Source organism: Chamaea fasciata, unplaced genomic scaffold (genome assembly GCF_029207755.1).
Source record: "Chamaea fasciata isolate MVZ Bird 193981 ecotype frontalis unplaced genomic scaffold, bChaFas1.0.hap1 SCAF_2, whole genome shotgun sequence".
NCBI lineage: Eukaryota > Metazoa > Chordata > Aves > Passeriformes > Sylviidae > Chamaea > Chamaea fasciata.
Window position 1 is genome coordinate 36575324 of NW_027094087.1, and position 18078 is coordinate 36593401.

The 18078-nt window shown below is 38.3% G+C and overlaps 1 protein-coding gene across 2 annotated transcripts in view; it reads left to right on the plus strand.

Moving 5' to 3' along the window:
* FAT3 (FAT atypical cadherin 3) overlaps positions 1–18078 on the plus strand; it is a 335343-nt gene that overhangs the window by 188618 nt on the left and 128647 nt on the right. For both annotated transcript variants that reach the window (XM_066175676.1, XM_066175677.1), the window contains one exon: positions 10263–10324. In XM_066175676.1, coding sequence (XP_066031773.1) covers positions 10263–10324 — 62 coding nt within the window. The remainder of the gene's footprint in view (positions 1–10262; positions 10325–18078) is intronic.

An 18078-nucleotide genomic window follows, 5' to 3' on the forward strand; every position in this document is an offset into this window, starting at 1 on the left:
AGTTTAGAAAATGCTTAGTGCTGTTATCGCAGAGCTTTAAGATATTGTTAGTTAATAATATCTTACAGAAGTAATTTTTTTCCTTTTGGGTCACAAGGCACTTTACAAAGAAACGTACCCATTATCCCAGTTTTATGGGAGGGGAAGCTGAAGCATGGAGACATTAAATGCCCCATGTAAGGTTACAGACCAAGACAGAGGGTGTGATGTAAATCTAACAGAGGTGTCTCAGTATGCTTTCTCAGGCAGGAGACCACCTTGGGAAAGGCAAGGCAGATCTTGACAGTGCTGAGTGTGAGTTGCCTGTCGTGAAAGAGGGCCATATATCTTTTCTGTGAGGCTTCTTTCCACAGCTCTGTGTTCTGCCTCCAAATCAGCAAGATCACCTCACCGATGAATCATTTTCTTGTTAGAGATGAAGATGAGATTGACTTGACCTGGGGAACCTGCAGGTAGCACAGGGCACCACTCTAACCATTGTGCTTTACTGAGCTGGAGAGAATTGATGGTCATGTGGGATCAGCACCTGTTTTTTGGGGGTTTTTTTAACACATTTGGGGAAAAAGCTGATGTTGTTTTCTGTTGTTGAGAACAGTGCTTGGTTGAGGGAAAAATGCAAAATCACTCTCTTTAAGAGCTAATGAGGAAGTGTAGATTGGGGGTGGGGAGCTGACAGCTGCGCCCTGCGCACCCTCCACACCTCCTCCACAATTGAGAAGGGAAAATACCAGGACTTCATCATGCTGTGACCTATGCATATATTATACAAAAGCATACGTTGGAGACTTCTTTAATATTCTTTTTTCCTTCTTTTGTCATAATATGCCAGAGAAAGAGATCGAACAAGAATTCATGATGTATCCTGGTCCAAGGTGCAGAATATTTGCATAGCCCCTTTCCACTGAAAGTGACACCACCACCACCCTTGCTGCAGATATTACGTGTCTTCATTCCTGCAAACAGTGAAATTAATTAACATAAATTATATCCAGAGTCTAGTTAGGCTTAGTCATTGCTTTTGCAGAATTACGAGGCCTTTGTGCACAAAAAAATGAAAGAAAATTGTTTAATGATGATGTGTGCTGGTTACCAAGCTAACCACCAGTTAGATATATTTATAGCTACTTTTGCCTCTAATAATGATATGCTAATTATAACCCAAATAGAATTCTGTAATTTCTCCCTGAAAATGGAAGCGATGCAGGGAGATGTTAAAATCCGTGCTGAGGCATCATATTAGCAATTAGGTTTTTAGGCGGCACTGTGCTTTTGATGGGAAGGAAGCAAAAGAAGATATGAGTACTGTTTCTATTCTTACGTATTTGTTTGAGCCTAAACAAAGGATTTGAACTTGAAAACCTTCTTACGCTACAAAGCATGAACTTAAGTGTGAAGTGTTTTAGAAGAGCTAAGCCCCTGTGGGACAGTCCCTCAAGGGCTTTTGCTCCGTTGTTCCAGAGTATCACAGCCCCAAAAGATGACTCAGGCAACAATGACAGCACGGAGAAATTGCTCATCAGTTGTGCTACAGGAGCCAGTGCAGCTTGGGCACGTTGAATATTACCATATAAATATAGCAACTATGGACCGCAGACTGTGTTTGCAGTCTTAAGGGTAGGTTCTGAGGGATCATTTTAGAGGGCAGGCATTTTGGTTTGCACTTTGAGTTTCATCTCACCTGAGTTCAAGAAGCATATCCCTGTGAGGTGCCTGAAGCCATTTGCAGTCCAAAGTGACCACAGTCAGGTGGTGACTGTGGTTAGATCTAGCAACCTTTTCAGATCTTATCCTATTGTCCACAGCAAGTTTGAATTTGGCTTCTTCCTGGCCAAATGCAACTCACTGCCATCACTCTTATATCAAGTAAGAATAACTATGATAATTTCTGCTGCAGAAATGTGAAAGAATTGGCTCCTTAAATACAACTCCTGTGGCAAGTAACATACTGAGGGGTACTATAAAATCTGAGAATTAAGCCATGCAGCTGGAAAGTAGCAAATGAAATGTCAGCACCAAAGAGCAGGAAGACAGGGTGAAGAAATAAGCCTTGCAGTCACAGAACTATTTGTCTGACCTCTGTCAACTGCAAGGCTTTGAAGAGTATTTTGAAGGACAGTATAATTAAAAACATGAGAATAAATAGAAAACGGGATAAAAGTGCTCATGGGTTTACCAGAAGTAAATTGTTTCGGCCTATCCTGATGTCATGGATAAGATAAATTATGTTCTAAGAAATACTTTGTATGTCATCTACGTGGATTTCGGTAATGCATTTGATACGGTTGCACTGCAGAATTTATGAGGCAGGAGGACGTGGAGATTAATTGTTGAATTGATAGTGTGTATGGGCCTGGCTAAAGAGGAAATAAAAATGATGAGTCTTGAATAAGGAATTTGCATGCTGAAGGGCATACATTAACAGATTATCTCAAGTATTGGCTAGACAAATGATCTTATTTGGTGGTTTCTTCAGTGATGCTGACTTCAAAAGAGGGAGTTTCCTCTCGTGCAGGGTTGGAAGGCATCATCCAAACCAGAAGGTTTGGGGAAAAAAAAAAAAAAAAACAACCAAAAAAACCAAAAAGCAAAAAACCAGAGAAAGGATCTCTGGGAGTTTGAAGAGTAGAAATTCACTAATGGAGTAAACTAAACAGTGTATTTGAGGACTGATATGAGATTGCTGCTCCCTGCTAGACGCATCCACAGGAATAAGTAGTTAGGCTGCTCTAGTGTGGCTGTGTAGACATTATCTGGAGCACAGTGTTCTCCATCCATCAGGCTTAGGAGGGAACTGTACTGCAGGGAAGGTAACAGCAAATTTATTAGGTGAGAGGGAGGTTGTCTTGTTTAGTTGACCAAAATGAAGATGTAAACTGTTCATAAATGCAGACTGGAAACCAGGGTATTCAGCAGTCATATGTGCAAATAACCTTCCAGGAGGAATACACAGAACACAAATCCTGGCCACTCCACAAGTGGAGAATATTTAGAAGAGTAGTGGCTTTGCCTACAGTTCCCTGGGACTGCACTGGCTGAGTTTTGAAAAATGAAAGGGAGTCCCTCTAAGTCCCCTGTTTTACAGGCAGAACAGACTGGCACACCATATTGTCACTTTAAACATATTCTAGGAACAAAAAAAAAACCAGAATCTGCTTTTAAAGGAAAGCAGAATCCAAAATCTTCATTGAAGTGAATGTTTGCTGTGCATTTCATTCAGAGTTTTGATATTTTCAGCAATAAGCTGACGGAACTCTTTAACGAGAGACAGAAGGGACAAGAAAAGAAGAACAAAAAGGTTTTGCTTCAGCTTCTCCTTTTTTTTTTTTTTTCTGACATAACCATGCATTAGAAAATGTAACTGTTTTAAAAAAGCAATCATTTTTTATACCTAGCTTGTTTCAAAAGGTCGTTCCACTCTCGTTGTCACCTCAGGAAAAACAATAAAGCAGCAGTCCTCCACATAATTGCACAGGCTCGCCTGGTGGGTTCTCTTTCTTGTTCAATGAAGTATCATTCATTTAGATCAGAATACAGTCTTTCTAAATTAGAGGTTTACATGTGTAATTATATAAAATGATATGTTTGTTTACATCTCCAAGTAAAATGTACGTCGTTTTCTATCATTTATCTTTGAAATTCAATTTTGCTTTGTCGATCCCTAATTTATTGCAGGAGATGAATGTGCTGTTAGAGTGTTTACAAGGCCTCTCACTGCCTGTGGATAATAGAATTACCCTGGTTATTGCTATTCATTTCGACATTTCTATGGTTAGGAATACGCAATAGTTTTACGTTCCTGAATATATGGTGCAAATCCTGATGCTATTTATTGTGGCTGCCCTTTTTTTTTAATCCATCTAAAGACTTAAATTTACTTTCAAAGAGTAGTGGGGCAGTTGACAGCTGATGGCTGTATTTCTCAGCAGCTGCGTACTCTCTTCTGTGTTCATAAATGTGCGGAGAGGCTGTTTCATACCTTTGTGTGTAATGTTAATAAATGTTGTAGATTTCTAGTAAACCCATAAACTCCCATATGAATTTCTGCTGATTCAGCCCTGGGGCTTTGGTGAATGAGCAGTGTGTGTAACCAGTCACTGAATTTATGGAACATTTTTGTAAAAGCAGTGTTTGTTTTACTTATTCCTTTTGTCTGTTTAACTGGTAGGGTGAAAAGGCCTGTGTTTCCAGCAAACAATCCCAAGGCATTATTTTTCCAAGCTTTCAGGGCTAGCTCTACAGAAAATTTCCTTTGTATATCTCCTTGTAGTTTTCTTTCCATATACTTGTTCCTTAGAGTATTTGAGAAAGGCAGACTGGGAAGCACATCCACTTTGGACTGTGACAGGACAGGTGCAATGTTGCAAGATGCTCCGAGCATCTCACAGGGCACAAGAACTCTGTGGAGAAAGGTGTCTAATTTTGTATTCTTTTTTCCATTTCGAAATTGTTCTCTTTGAAAATGAGAATCAATATCTGAATGAGGAGGAAGTTTCCCTCATCACCTAGGGACTAGAAATCTTTCAGATTAGACCTTAGCTAATCCATCCAGACCATCTCTGTGTATGTGTCGTGGGACATACATGGCCTTGTGCTGCCTGGCAGTCCCAGGCAAAGATCCTGACTCCACTGTAAGTAGGAAGGGTGTAAAGCATGTACTGCTATGACTTGGGGCCAGGCAGTATGTTCTGAGCTTGTGTTTAAGCCCTACAAAATAACCTGAAGTCCCCTGTTACACTTCCAATCCATCCATTCCCCAACTTTTATTTTCTTAATAAATGGTTTTTATGAACATGCAGAGCAGGAAAAAAATTAATGGACAGTAGAACATGCAGTGAATTGTATCCTATTAATCTTTTGCCAGGGAAGGGGATGATGTTGTTTCTTTCTCAGCTTCCTATCTCTATGAAGACACAGCCTTCATCTTAAAACAGAGAAATTTATTGGCTTCTTTTACTTTAAACTGCTTGTTACCTGTCTTACACTTTTTTCATATTTCACCTAAACAAAGTTTGAGAATGAAAAATCAATAAAGGAGTTCTTCAGAATTTCATTTTAAAAAAATATTCCTTATACTATAAAATTTGCAGCACTTCCAGAGTTAGCATTAAAATATGCTGTCTCTCCATACCAAATTCTGTTATCTTTTAAGCAGTACTTCAGGAAACAGCTCAGGTAAGGTTATCCTTCCACAGGTTGAATGAAAATAATTTAATTTCATAAGGAGAAGGCTATTGAACTCTCCTTGGCTTCACAGCCGTATTAGGGAAATTCAATCTGTGTCAGAAAATAGCCTGTGGCAAACTAATTTTTGGTCTCTAAGTGCCATAGTACTGAAAAATATGTGAATTTCTTCTAAGTCAAGGGTCAGTTCAGTTACTATCGCACCTACAGCCATGGGCTGTTTTGGATGTGTAGAGAATAAGCATCAGAAGAAGCAAACCCAGAGCAGTGCTTCTCTCTGTGTAATACTGCTCAAACTCTCCAGTGCTTCAAGATTTCCTCTGCCATAGCCATTGCACTTAACAGCCCTTTAGGAATTTTTCTTCTGTGGCTATGTCCACAGAAGAAATTTGAATTAATTAATTCATTTGTTTCAACAAAAATACTTCAAATAATGCATATATATGGAAAAAATGAAAGTCTAAATATACCTCTGTAAATATGTGCATTTTAGGAAAACTTTTAATATTCAACTTGTGGGGTAGATGCAAAACGTCACACACATGCATATACATAATATAATATCTGACTGCACATACTGTATATATGTATTTATTTAGGTAGCACTGTCTGTCTACTTCAGCACACACAGGCACACAGGTTTTATTTCTGGGAGGACCCTTCTGTGAAACGAGAGGTAACTGAAGGCAGAGCATGGATTAAATCCTTCACTTTTATCATTATCAAATTCTAAAAAAAAGAAAAAAAACCTTAAAAAATTATGAAGCATTAGTCATACTGTTGAATTTGTAACTATTCCTGATTTTGTGTCATGTTCATACAGACATACGTGTACATTTATCCACACACATGCCTGGCATTACTCCTATGACATCAGACCTATCACAAAGCTGCTGTTTGCTGATTAGTTATATTTCTTCATTTGCACTGTAGTAACTGCAGGCTTCACTAATTGCAAGTGCAAAGTATCTCAGGTGGGTTTGGATCTTTCACTGAACTTTTCCCTTCTTTAGCACATCCCGATTTGCTAAAAGCATTATCCTAAGCACCAGTGCTAAGTGTTGCTCAAATGTCTCAATCACACATCTGAGCCCTTAAAACTGGTGATTGTAAGATGATGCATTGGCTGAAGATTGCATAGGCTGATGTATTGGCTAAATTGTCAGGATTTCTTTGTGGTGGTCCTGTTCTTCTGTGTCACTAAGACTGCGTCTAAGCACTGAGGCAGGTCTGCCTTGTTACCCACCCTACATCTCTGGTTGCCCCATCCTCATTACAGAGTGATGAGATGAAGATCATTGCTGTTTCTTCTCCATCTACATGCTGAATTTCCTTTTATAGGGTTACGTTTTGGGACACTGTTAAGATCTTATCCAATGTACATGAGGTTTTGATAGGATATTCCCCTGTCAGTGTCAGCTCGGAGTTGAGACTGTGTCCTGCAGTATTATGGGACATGTTGTGTAGAGTGAGCTTGTTCACCTTCCAGCATTTCCAAATTCTGTAACAGGAGTAGAACAATAATTACTCATTTGTTAGGATGGCAAAAATATTCCAACAGCAAAAATGACAAGTACCATAGAAAAGCAAGTTGTATAAGACCTCCAAGGTCTTATATAGCAAGTTATCCCCAAGCTGAAGTATTTGGTCAAATAATGTTTTGGAGTTTCGCAAAACAACTGATTTACGTGGTCTGAGGAGCAGATGTGCCAGGATTAAGAGAGAGATGTTTTAACTCACAAAATCAAAGTATGAAATTCTGTGAGCAGAATGTCATAACCTTGTTTGTAAGCAGCTGGTTTTACTGTAAATAGCTTCTCTATTGAATACAATTTTCCTCTTCACTTCTGTGGATGTTCTTAAAGATCACAGTTATAAATATCTCCTGCCTTTAGCAGGACCATGATGTTTCCCTGCAAATTTGAGGGAAACTATTTGAGAGGTGTACAACAACTTCTGAAGCCTATTAATGGTTTTGACTATTTTTTGATAAATGTGTGCTGTATTTTCCAGCTGGGTTTGGAGAGCTGTCCACATGGCTATGTCCATAAGGGCTACAGCACATATTGAAGATAGGGAAAAAAAAGGAAGGGTCATTTTTTATCATTGTCCCCTTGTGACTTTCTCATAGCCAGGAGTGCAGCCTGACATTATTTCCTAGGGTTTATTTTTCTCTGTGAGTTATTTTCTTCAGAAAATGCCTTTACGCCATAGCAGAGTATGACAATTTATTACAGTTAGATAAGAACTAAACCTGGGATATGGTCTCTTGTGAAAAGTCAAGTTTTTCTCAGTTGCCCCAGTGTCTGGAAAATAAAGTTCTACATCCTGCTAAATATTGCAATTATTGTGTATCTGTGACATGGAGTAGTGAACACAGGAGGGAGGAACATAGTAAGGTTTTCATAAAACCCAGGAAATTGATTTCTTTGAGACTGGACTGGTAAAGCTGTGGGTAGTCTTAGACATAACTGGCATATTTATTTTTTCAGTTTTGATGATTACTCTTCATGATTTCTTGAAATACAGTTTTATAACCTGAAAGAACCATATCCATATCAATACATTACAATAATTCAGTAAATACTATCAAGTAATTGAGACCTGATTTTATGTGTAGTTATATTTTGAGCAGTAGTGTTGGACAGCCTGATCCATCCCTGATGTCAGGAATGTATGTGGCAGTGAGCAGCCAGGATGCTGCAATGAGGCCATCATAGGTGTCATCATGGGTGGGGCAGAGAACAGGAGAGGAAACTAAAGGCCTCATGACTGCACACACATAGGAACAGTAGTTTCTGCACATTATTTTAACAGCCTGATGAAACTGCCCAGAATGGGTGTTGTATGCTGTCTTTGAAGCAAAAACAAGCAGTTGTGATGGTTCACAATCAACATACTTCACAATCAGGTCTGCAGAACTGATGGTGATGGTCTGCGACCTGTCTGCTTTAGCATTACCTGTTAAATCTGAGTGATGAATCTCCTAAGATCTGCTACATTTAAAATACAGTCAGTCCAGCTGTAGAGGTTTGCTATATGTTCATGTATCTCTTTTAGAAGAAAATTCAGATCTGAAGGCATTCTGGCAATTACTGCAGTCAAAAAGGCTCCACATTAAATGGAAACAAAAAACCTCCTTTGTGATAACAGTAGTTTTGTGAGGAGGAGCAGTAGTAGTAGTTTAGTTTTACCAATGAAAGACAAGTATTATTCATTCTAAGAGTTCATGATACTCAGTTTCAAATGTTAGCTCTTGGTCTTCAAAAGGAATGTGAATTTCTCTGCCTGAAGAAGATGATGAGGACAGAGACCTATAATTTACATCTAGTGATCTCTTGTTTAAGAAGAAAGCAGGTAGAGTTCACAATGGCAAATTAGGAATGAAGGAAGTGGAAGATAGTATAAAAATTATCATATTCCAATCTGTGATTAGGTTGTGCTTGATAAATATCTATAGTGGCCATGCATATGATGAATAGAGATATTTCAAATTTGAAATCTTTATCAATTTATTGGGGCTAAACATCTTTCATTATTAGGAATTTCCTGCCCGTATCTTTGAGATCTTTTTAGGCATGGGGGGACCTTGTGTGAATGACACCAATTTATCATCTGTGCTGTCACTCCTATTTAAACTCTTGCAGTGAGTAGATAGATGTCTCCCATATGGTGTAACAGTTTTGAATACTTACAACTGCTTGATGCAGGCAATCCCAGTTTTGTTTTTTCAGCTTTTTGCCAGCACCAGCTTCTTCCATGTAATTGTAATGGTTCACTCCTAATTTCTGTGACCTCCCCTTGAGTGTCACTTCTGTGGTCTGATGTATTTTGTAACGAGTCTGAAATCCTGGAAGCAGAGTGCACTTTTCTTTGTTCATTTCAACCCATTACTTCAAGTAATATTTCTCCCCTTCTCACCGAAATAGGTAATGGATTCCTCCAAGGAGAGAAGGTGATAGCATATGAGGAGCTGGAGCTGTAGAAGCCTTCTGGAACTAGGAGTCTAGTGTAGATGTTGCTGAAGGGGTTTTTTAAGAATTCAGGGTCATAATGGATTTGTGTTAAGATGCTTGGCTGGTCTGATTAATTCAATAAGTAGATAGTTAATCCAGGAAGAATTTATTTTCTTGTTGCCCTTGGTAATCTTAAAGATGATGAATTCTTGAGAACAACTTGGCCCACTGGCATTTTCTCCCAAATCAGCTTTATCTCTTGGAAAAGTTGGTTTATCAAAAAACAAGCACATAATGCATTTTTCTATCCAAAGAAATGTTTTGCATGAGGGAAAACCCAAATCTGTCCTTTGACTCTCTAGTAAGAACAAAATAAAAAACTAAGCTATGTTCTAGAATGTATGCATCACTTCTCTTGAGGGAACTTTGGAAGTGTTTCCTTTTGTTTCCGTGGTATAAATCTCACAGGAGTTTAATCACTCATGGAAGTACATTGCTTTAAAAAAGATATCTTGATCATCCTCATGTAAAAAGGTACTTTATTTTAAAGATTCAATTTGAGCATGGAAAAAGTTGATGAAATTGTAGTACAAATCCTTTAGTGCATTAGAATTATTACATTTGGAAATCATTATGTATACAAGTAGTTATTACAGAAATAACCTTCTTTGTCAAGTATTCTTGGTGTGGAAGTAATCAGAATCCTATCCCATTAATTGTTTGAGAACTCTGAAATCTTTAATGAGGTTTTTCTACAGAAGAATTTCAGTCAAATGCAAATGATTCATTGAAACTATTAATCATAAGACAAATAGTGATTCTTTAGTGAGTTTTTTTCATTCACTGTAATAAATGTAGCATGTTAACTGTAGACACACAGTTAACTGTTTCTCAGTTACTTTTCTCACAGCATTTTACTTCAAAGATTCATTGCTGATCATAAAGTGATAATGGTTGAACTGAGAAATAAAATGCTTGACAGATGTCAAGAGATTTGTGTCTGATACAGCTTCAAGTAGATTTTTTTTCCCTTTGAGTGTTTTAAAAATTAATTTGTATTCAGGTTGATAAAGATATATATTTTTCAATGGCTATTGACAATCAAATGTCATCTTGTTTTCACAGGTTTGATTACCACGACATCAAGAAAATTGGATCGGGAACAGCAAGCAGAACATTTTTTAGAGGTAAGTTTAAGTGGAAAATACATGTTAAGAGGTCTGCTGGTTTTTGTAGTTTAAAATCACTTCTTCCTGTTGCAGGAGAATGGTATGCTCCTTTCTCCTCATTTATAACAGACTCACACAAAGCTGGGATTTGCCAGATTATACAGAAGAAATAAAACATTTTGCAATTCACAAGCATGGGAAAAAAATTGAACAAAAATTGAACAAAAATTGAACGCTTGTTTTCCACCTCTAATCTACTTCAGTTAAGTCTTTTATTGTAGCTCCTAAATTTTATTTGTGACAGAAATGTAGAATATCCAGAGCAAAATATTTTTTAAAAATATGTGGAATGACCCCAACCCTGCCAAGATTTTTAGTCTCTCATGTTAAACTGGTTTAAATTTTGCTTCTTGGATCTAATGTGCAAACTGATAATTTGGATGAAAACAAACTTAGAACTTTTTTGCATTTACTGCACTATCACAATCAGTGATTTTTTTTTTAGCTTTCACTTATTGGGACTGTTGACAACAATTTTCAAGTTAAAACTTGCCTTCTAAAAGAGAGTATCTAAACCATTCCCTTGGCCCTTGTGATGAATGTTTCTTTTTATAAGGAGCTCACATGTGTTGGATATAGAGTGATATCCAGTAAACTACTGGTTGCCACATGTGTTTTCTTTCACGTTGCTGTACACCATGCTGTGGGTGTTTTTCCTTTGGGTAAAAGTTCCTTGACTCTGTTCTTTTGTCTATTTGTGGAGTAAGGAAATTTTGATTCCTGTTGGTACAAGTAAAAAGAACCATATTGTCCCACATAATCAATCATCCTTACTATGTATTTTAGGAAGTGTTCTTCAAATCTGTACAAGCTAAAAAACATCTGGACACAGCAGTTCCCAAAGCAATCACTTTCTGACAGCAAAATGTAGTAAAATACATATTAGCATATTCATTACGTTTTTTATTTGCTAGAAATCTCAAATTATTTTGGTTGGTGCAGAACACAGTAGAGAAAGGTTGATTATTACTATACAAGTTTGAGTTGCATTTTTTTCTTGATAATTCACTGTAGATTCTTACACATTCCATGTCATAAATAAATGGAGGGGAATACAAGGATTTTTCCCTTCTTAAGATTTAAGTTGTAAAGTTAGTAATCATATATTCCAATAACTTCAAGTTTTCCAGTTTATACTATGAGAAAAGATCACAAAGGGAATGAAAGGGGTATTGATTTTGAAATGTGTCTATTGCTCAAATCCTGAGTCTGTAAGTGTTCTTTGCTCTGCAGAGAAGGACCAGGTAATCCCGGTGGACACAAGTTAGCACAAAATGAAACGCAGGAAGTTCCATCTGGATATGAGGGAAAAGCTTCTTTTCTGTGAGGGTGACAGAGCACTAGCACAGGTTGCACAGAGAGGTTGTGGAGTCTCTCTCTCTGGAGATGCTCAAAACCTGCCTGGATGTGATCCTACGCAGCCAGCTGTAGATGAATCTGCTTTAGCTGGGGTTGGACTCGGTGAGCTCCACAGGTCCCTTCCAACATCAGCCATTCTGTGATTCCATAATTCTGAAATTCTGTGATTTATGTGTTTGCCTCAGAGATCTCAGTGAAACATGCCAAATACACATTTTCCAAAGGGTCCCCATACAGATGGGTGAGCACTACTTTCAATGGCAAAAATAAAACAAATTAGTTACTTATAGGAATTTAGCTTTAGTCATCAATACAAGTTAATCTGTTCTTTCCCCTGAATTGTATCTTGCTTGAAAAAATAACAATCTGCAAGATTTTGGGAACTGAAGATGCAGTAGGGGGAAAATTTATGTCTTACACTGCTCCAAGGCTTGTGAATGGGGACTGAAGTGGAGCGGTGGTCACAGAGAGGAGAAACAGGAGCAGTGTGTCCTGCATTGACCTCATTGTAAAGCCCACCTGGGAAGAGTGAGTGGAAAAGGGAATTGCACTCTGGTGGAGACCCAGCCCTGGTGGTCAGACTGCCCCTCTGAGCTGCTGCTGGACCAATGCCCATGGCTGCCTCCTGGGAGGCTTGTTCCTGCTGCACATCCGCACATAGGCTGGGATCCAGAGCCAGCCTGGTCAAGCTGTGCTTGTTCCTGTGGCAAACTGAGAAAGGTTTTCTGAAATGCCTGTCTGTCTCTGTGTAATTAACCCCCTGGGGAGGCCTTAATTGCGGAGACAGCCCTGGTTTCCCAGTAGTGCAGTGTTACCCTTCCGGCTTCATTTCATACCCTTCTTCCAGGAGTCTGTCTGGTGTAAAGGAGAGCAAACTTGGCTCCCTTTGAAAAGCTCTGATTAGTACTTGACCTAGCAACCCTTGTTCCCCTTTGTCCAGTGTCTGCCTGAGCCACTGACAGATCTTTCCAGGATAAAACTTTTTAATTATTTTTAATAAGCCTGTCTGTGGCAGAGACGCTATACCCTGTAAATACTTGCCAGTATTTACTTAGAAAATTTCATTATTACCAGTATTTTCACCTCTTTCACCAAAGCTGTTAGGAAAATGAGGTGATACAAGATAGCAGATGTTAGTCACTGTAGTTGTGTGTAGAGCCAGTGCTTGTCTCCAGACCACCCCTTGTGATGGCTTAGAGTGGTTCTTCTGGAGTTGTCTGTCACTGTCTATACCAGAGGAAACATGAATTATCAGCAAGGACTACATGTGTATTTTTAAGGCTCCCATGCTTAGGAAAAGGGAATCTAAGTAACTTTCCTCATAAGTTGCATGAGAATTCTGTTGCCAAGTACGTACTGAGGCCCAGGTAAGATGTGCATTTCTTCTTCATTCCTCCTTTAATTGTCTTCTTTAGATGTATGGACCTGTGTCCACATGGGTTTTTTTAATGGTACCTCAGGCTGATGTCACAGGACTTACACTTACCAAAGAATTTGTTCAAAGGGAGTGCAGAAACATGTCTAGACCCTGATGCCTAAAAAAGATGCATAAAGAAGTCAGAAATTTACTCCCTTTATAATCATTGAGATTTTCTGTTTGCTTTGGCAGCATTTTTTTGGTTTTGTTTGTTTGTTTGTCTGGGCATTTTGGAAGGAGGGGGTAAAAAAAGAATTGCGTCTCTCGGTTTTTCATTGATTGTGGCATTATCAATGCTCTTTTTTTAAGCTCACAAGTTGAAGGCTTAATTTTTTTCTGACATTTATAATGCCTTGCAAAGCTGGAACTTGTATTCAGTGCTTGTTATCAGGTAGGATTTTGCTGCTAAGGTTTAAATTGGATGTCACTAGATTTTATGCAGGATGGTCTCTTGCTTTAGTGGATTCTTATTAATGGAATGGTTCTGCCTGAAATGGGAGGAAAATGACCACTTGATTACATTAGTTTCTCACATGAAGCAAGACAAAAGCATTTGTTCTATTTCACAGACTTTCTCAAGTATTTTGTAGGTAGGATGAAGTATTTAAATAACAATCTGAAAGAGGAAAGGCAGTCCTGAGAGCTACCTGCTTGCTTTGCAAGTGAATGAGAATAGTGACGTGTTTTCAAGTGAGGTGCAAGTTTCAGTTGATTTGACTTTATCCTCCTTCAATAATTAAATACATCAGCCTTTTCTTTCCTTCTTACTTCCTTCTTCAAGACATGTGTTATCTTCTAATATTTCTATGTTAACACTTCAAATTCTCTTCTCATATTATGCTAATTTTCTAAAAAGAAGTAGCTAGAAGTGGAGAATGTTAGTGAAGTTTCAACTATGGGAAAAAAAAAACCCCTCACAAAACAGTCTGTCAAATTTTTTCTGCCCACAGTTTTTGTAGATGCCTCATAATGCTGGTTGACCGTTTTGCAAACTCAAATGATTTTGCTATGTGATTTTATTCAAACAGCTGCGGGAGTGGTGGAGGTCCCATAATAAGCATAAAAATTAAACCATTTTATGCAGGATCTGCACCCTTGTGTGGTGTCAGCTGATTCTGAGATGCCCAGAACATGAATAGTTCCTGGTCTGCGTTCCAGTGTACATAGGCAACTTGATGGGGGAGGATTGTTGAATCCAGGCTGCAGTTCATTGACTTGCACATTCAGCCCAGAAAATGGATCTGAGCACGTTTTCTTGCCCTGAGCTGTTTCTAAACACTCTGTTGCAGAGGCTTTGTTACTTATGCTTCCAACACAGAAAGCCTCTGCACCCACCACTGAGCAGTTCAGCTTGTTGGGAATTGCTGTGTCAAGACCTGTTTGTGTTTAGCAAAAAAATGAGCCAGAAGAATTACAGACTTCAGTGTGCAATTCTAGCAACAGTCTTTGAGACTTGGTGATTGAAGGGATGAATTGTCTGCAGTGAGAGATGACCTCTCTGTCCTCTTGATAATGGTATATAATAAGTTGGTGCTTTTAAAGTGCTGAGGCTGTTTAGTCTCTCCCTGATGAGTACATGTGGTGTGGGCTCTTCAGACATTTAGCCAGTTTTGAAAATTTTATCCATAGCATCTGTTCATCCAAAACACTAAAATAGCTATTTAAATTTACCACTGTAGATTCATTCAGAAAATATCTTTTAACATTTGTCAGGGTGAAAAACCTGTCTGTTCAGAGTGTCTCTAAAGAATAAAAGTAGCTGTTAATTAGCATGGTCAGAACGTTAAATCTCTTCAGAAGTGACAAAGCAACTGAAGGCAGGAGGTTTAAAAATAGTGTTGCAGCAGCCTTAGCCTTTCAAGGTCCAAGTCATGTAACCTAATTGAAGAGGAGGAGAAGTGGGAGCAGAGTATTGGCTTAGTGCAGCTAATTTTTTGCCTGCTCAGTGCTATCAGAATGGTAACAGTGCCTCTCAAGTGCCCTGCTTTTGTCAGAAATCAGTATACACAAGCTTCATCAATCTTCCTGCTGTGAAGCTTGAGCACAGCACTGAGAAGGGTGGCAGTAACAGTGCAAGGGATTGTAATGAAGACAAATTGCTAAATCTGATGTGAGTGTCAAAATACATGGGCTGAATGAAACACATTGGTTTCTATTTACTTTAGGTACACTAAGGGTACAATAAACTGTGTTACATGGCATGTATTTATATGCAGTAATTAGAGGAGAGCATGATAAACTGCTGTAATTGGAGCTATCTAAAAAGAAATCAAATTTCCACTCATTTAATGGGGAGTTGTAAATGTGAGGGGAATGTTGATAGAGGGATTATAATTTTATTTCACTTGGAATTTGGTCCAGAATATCACTGAGGAAGTTGCTACCAGAATGTTTATGGCCACAGTTTGCAGGGGAGAGGGAGTTTAAAAACTCGCAAAGTGTCATTTAAAAACAGCATTACCTCTCAGTTCTTCCCACAAGCACCACACTGGTGGCTCAGCACTGGACCAGCCAGTGTTCTCCAGCATCCTCCTCTTTTCCTCCAGCATCTCCCACACAAGAATTTAACAAATGTAAGTTTGTTTTGCTTTTGAGCCTGCTCATTTGGACTGTAGCCTTTGCTAGTGGTGATGCCTGAAGTCAGTGGTCCTTTGTGAGAAACTGCAACATTTTCTGAAGGATATAGGCAGCTGTGTGGCAATATGCTCATGTATATTTTTACAGAAGAAGTACAAAAGCTGAAGTTCATTGGGTTTATGTAGCTGAATAGTGCTCTACAGCACATTGATTGCTTAAATCCTGGATTACAAGTCTGTGTAAGCATTTGTTTCATGGTTCTTTAGCATTGCCCACATTTGGCAGAGAAAGCTGCATTTTTTCTCAGTGACATGCTGGTGATGGTGTAAAAATGAGGCAGTGTGTCTGATTGAACATTTTGTCTGAGGTTTAAATGGCTCCAAAGGCACATGCCTTTCCCTTTTTAACACTAAAGCCTTTCAGAAAATGCAAGGGAAGTTTAGAAAATAGGTAAACACCCTCTTCTCACCAGCTTGAGTTTGAAAACTATTACTGGTTGTACTTGCTGGAAATAAGAGAACTACTTAAATTATTTCTAAGACACCTGAAAGTATTTCTAGTTGAACAGTTGGTTTATAGAGGCAGCTTTTTAAAAAGACAGTGAAAGATGTATCAATGTCATCTTCAAATGGTGACACACTGAACTTTAACATCAACTTCAAAGTTAGGGGGAAGAAAGAAAAGGAAAAAAAGGAAAGAAAGGGAAAAAGAAGAGAGGGGATGGGGAGGAAAGACAAGGAAGAAAACAAACAGTTCTAAAGAAAATCAAAAACACATTCATCTCATATTGCCTCTCCATGGGCTTTTCAGCAGAGGGGAAAATCCACATGGCCAGTGTGGTGGTAGATGTGGCAGAGACATGAGGTCTAGGCTTAGGAGGCAGGAACTGAACTTGCTCACCCCATGATGCACATTTCCATCCTGCACCCTGTGTCCTTCTGCTGCTATTTTCAGAAGTAGCCAACAACTTTCCAAGGGCAGGAGGTGACTGGAGGTTAAAACTGTCCTTCTGAGGCAGATTTACATATGACATTGCACACTGCTTCTCATGTATTTGGGCAGAAAGTCTTACACAACAAAACAGGGGAAAAGTCCTGGTGTGATTCATCTGTCTGCAGTGACAAGTGGTCTCCTCAGCTAGACTGCTGTCTCTAACTTATGTGATCTGGTAAGATGAAGAATTATCAAGTGCATCACTGAAAATATTACTAATTCCATTGTTAAGTGAGTGGTCTCTGTGCAAGAGATATGAACAGAAATTTTAAACAGCAAAATAATTAAGGCATTGTGTTTTTACAGATTACTCTGTTTTATTATTACAAATTTCAATAGCTCCCAAATGTCCCATTATTTTAGATAACATCTTGAGAAGTTACACAAGTAACAGAGCCTAAGCATTGGGAAAACTAAATTTAGTAACACTTTTCTTCATGCACATGGAATCTTAAATCTGTTTTCTTATTAAATAGGAAAAATTACCTCCTTATAAATTTATAATAATGGGGCAAATTATGTTTGGATTTAAAAAAAAAAAAGAATTGTGTGTGTTTAAAGTCCTTCGTATTCCATGTTAAATTCAAGTAGCCATGAGAAAATATGCTCACAATTCTGATGACACAATATATATACCAGAGGGAAAGGGCAATAATGGGTCTGTATATCAAATAGTAGCAGTGACCCTCAGCTCATTTCAGTTATTCAATGAAATACCAATAGCCTTGAGAGACTGAGTGTGCAAAGAATGTCTGTGACATTTCCATAAAATTTTTAGACTTCTAAGTCAACCCTGGGGATGCTTTGTTCACTTTTTTGCTTTATGCTATTGGCTGATGTTAATCCTTATATTTTTAGATAATAATAATCTCATTCTTTTTTTCATGATTAGTTTGATTTTCTTAAAATTGTTTTGCACATGCTAACACCAGGATGGTGTCAAGGACAAATACGTTTCTGACAGTTCCATCAGTGCATCATTTATATCAGAGTACCTGATTCTGGCCTCTCTTGGAGAGTGTTTAAACCATCCAGCAATTCTGATACTGTATGGACATTCTTACATGACAGGATTTTAGTCCAGCATTAAAAATCTCACAGTTGTTTGGTTAATCTGTTTTATTGATTTGGGATACGAATAGTAATGAAGAAAAGCAGCCCTCTTTTCTATTTTTAATGAGCTTCCTAGAGTAAAACATCTTCATAACTCAATATGCAAAACTGTGGGGTTTTGGTATGAATGTTTGACATTTACAGGAATGAGCCAGATAACTTACAGACCTTCTATAGGTGTAATGTAAGCTTATGTTAATTTATTTGGTATTAAAAAAAGAAAGCCCAGCTTATCTGTTATTTATTCCCTCCT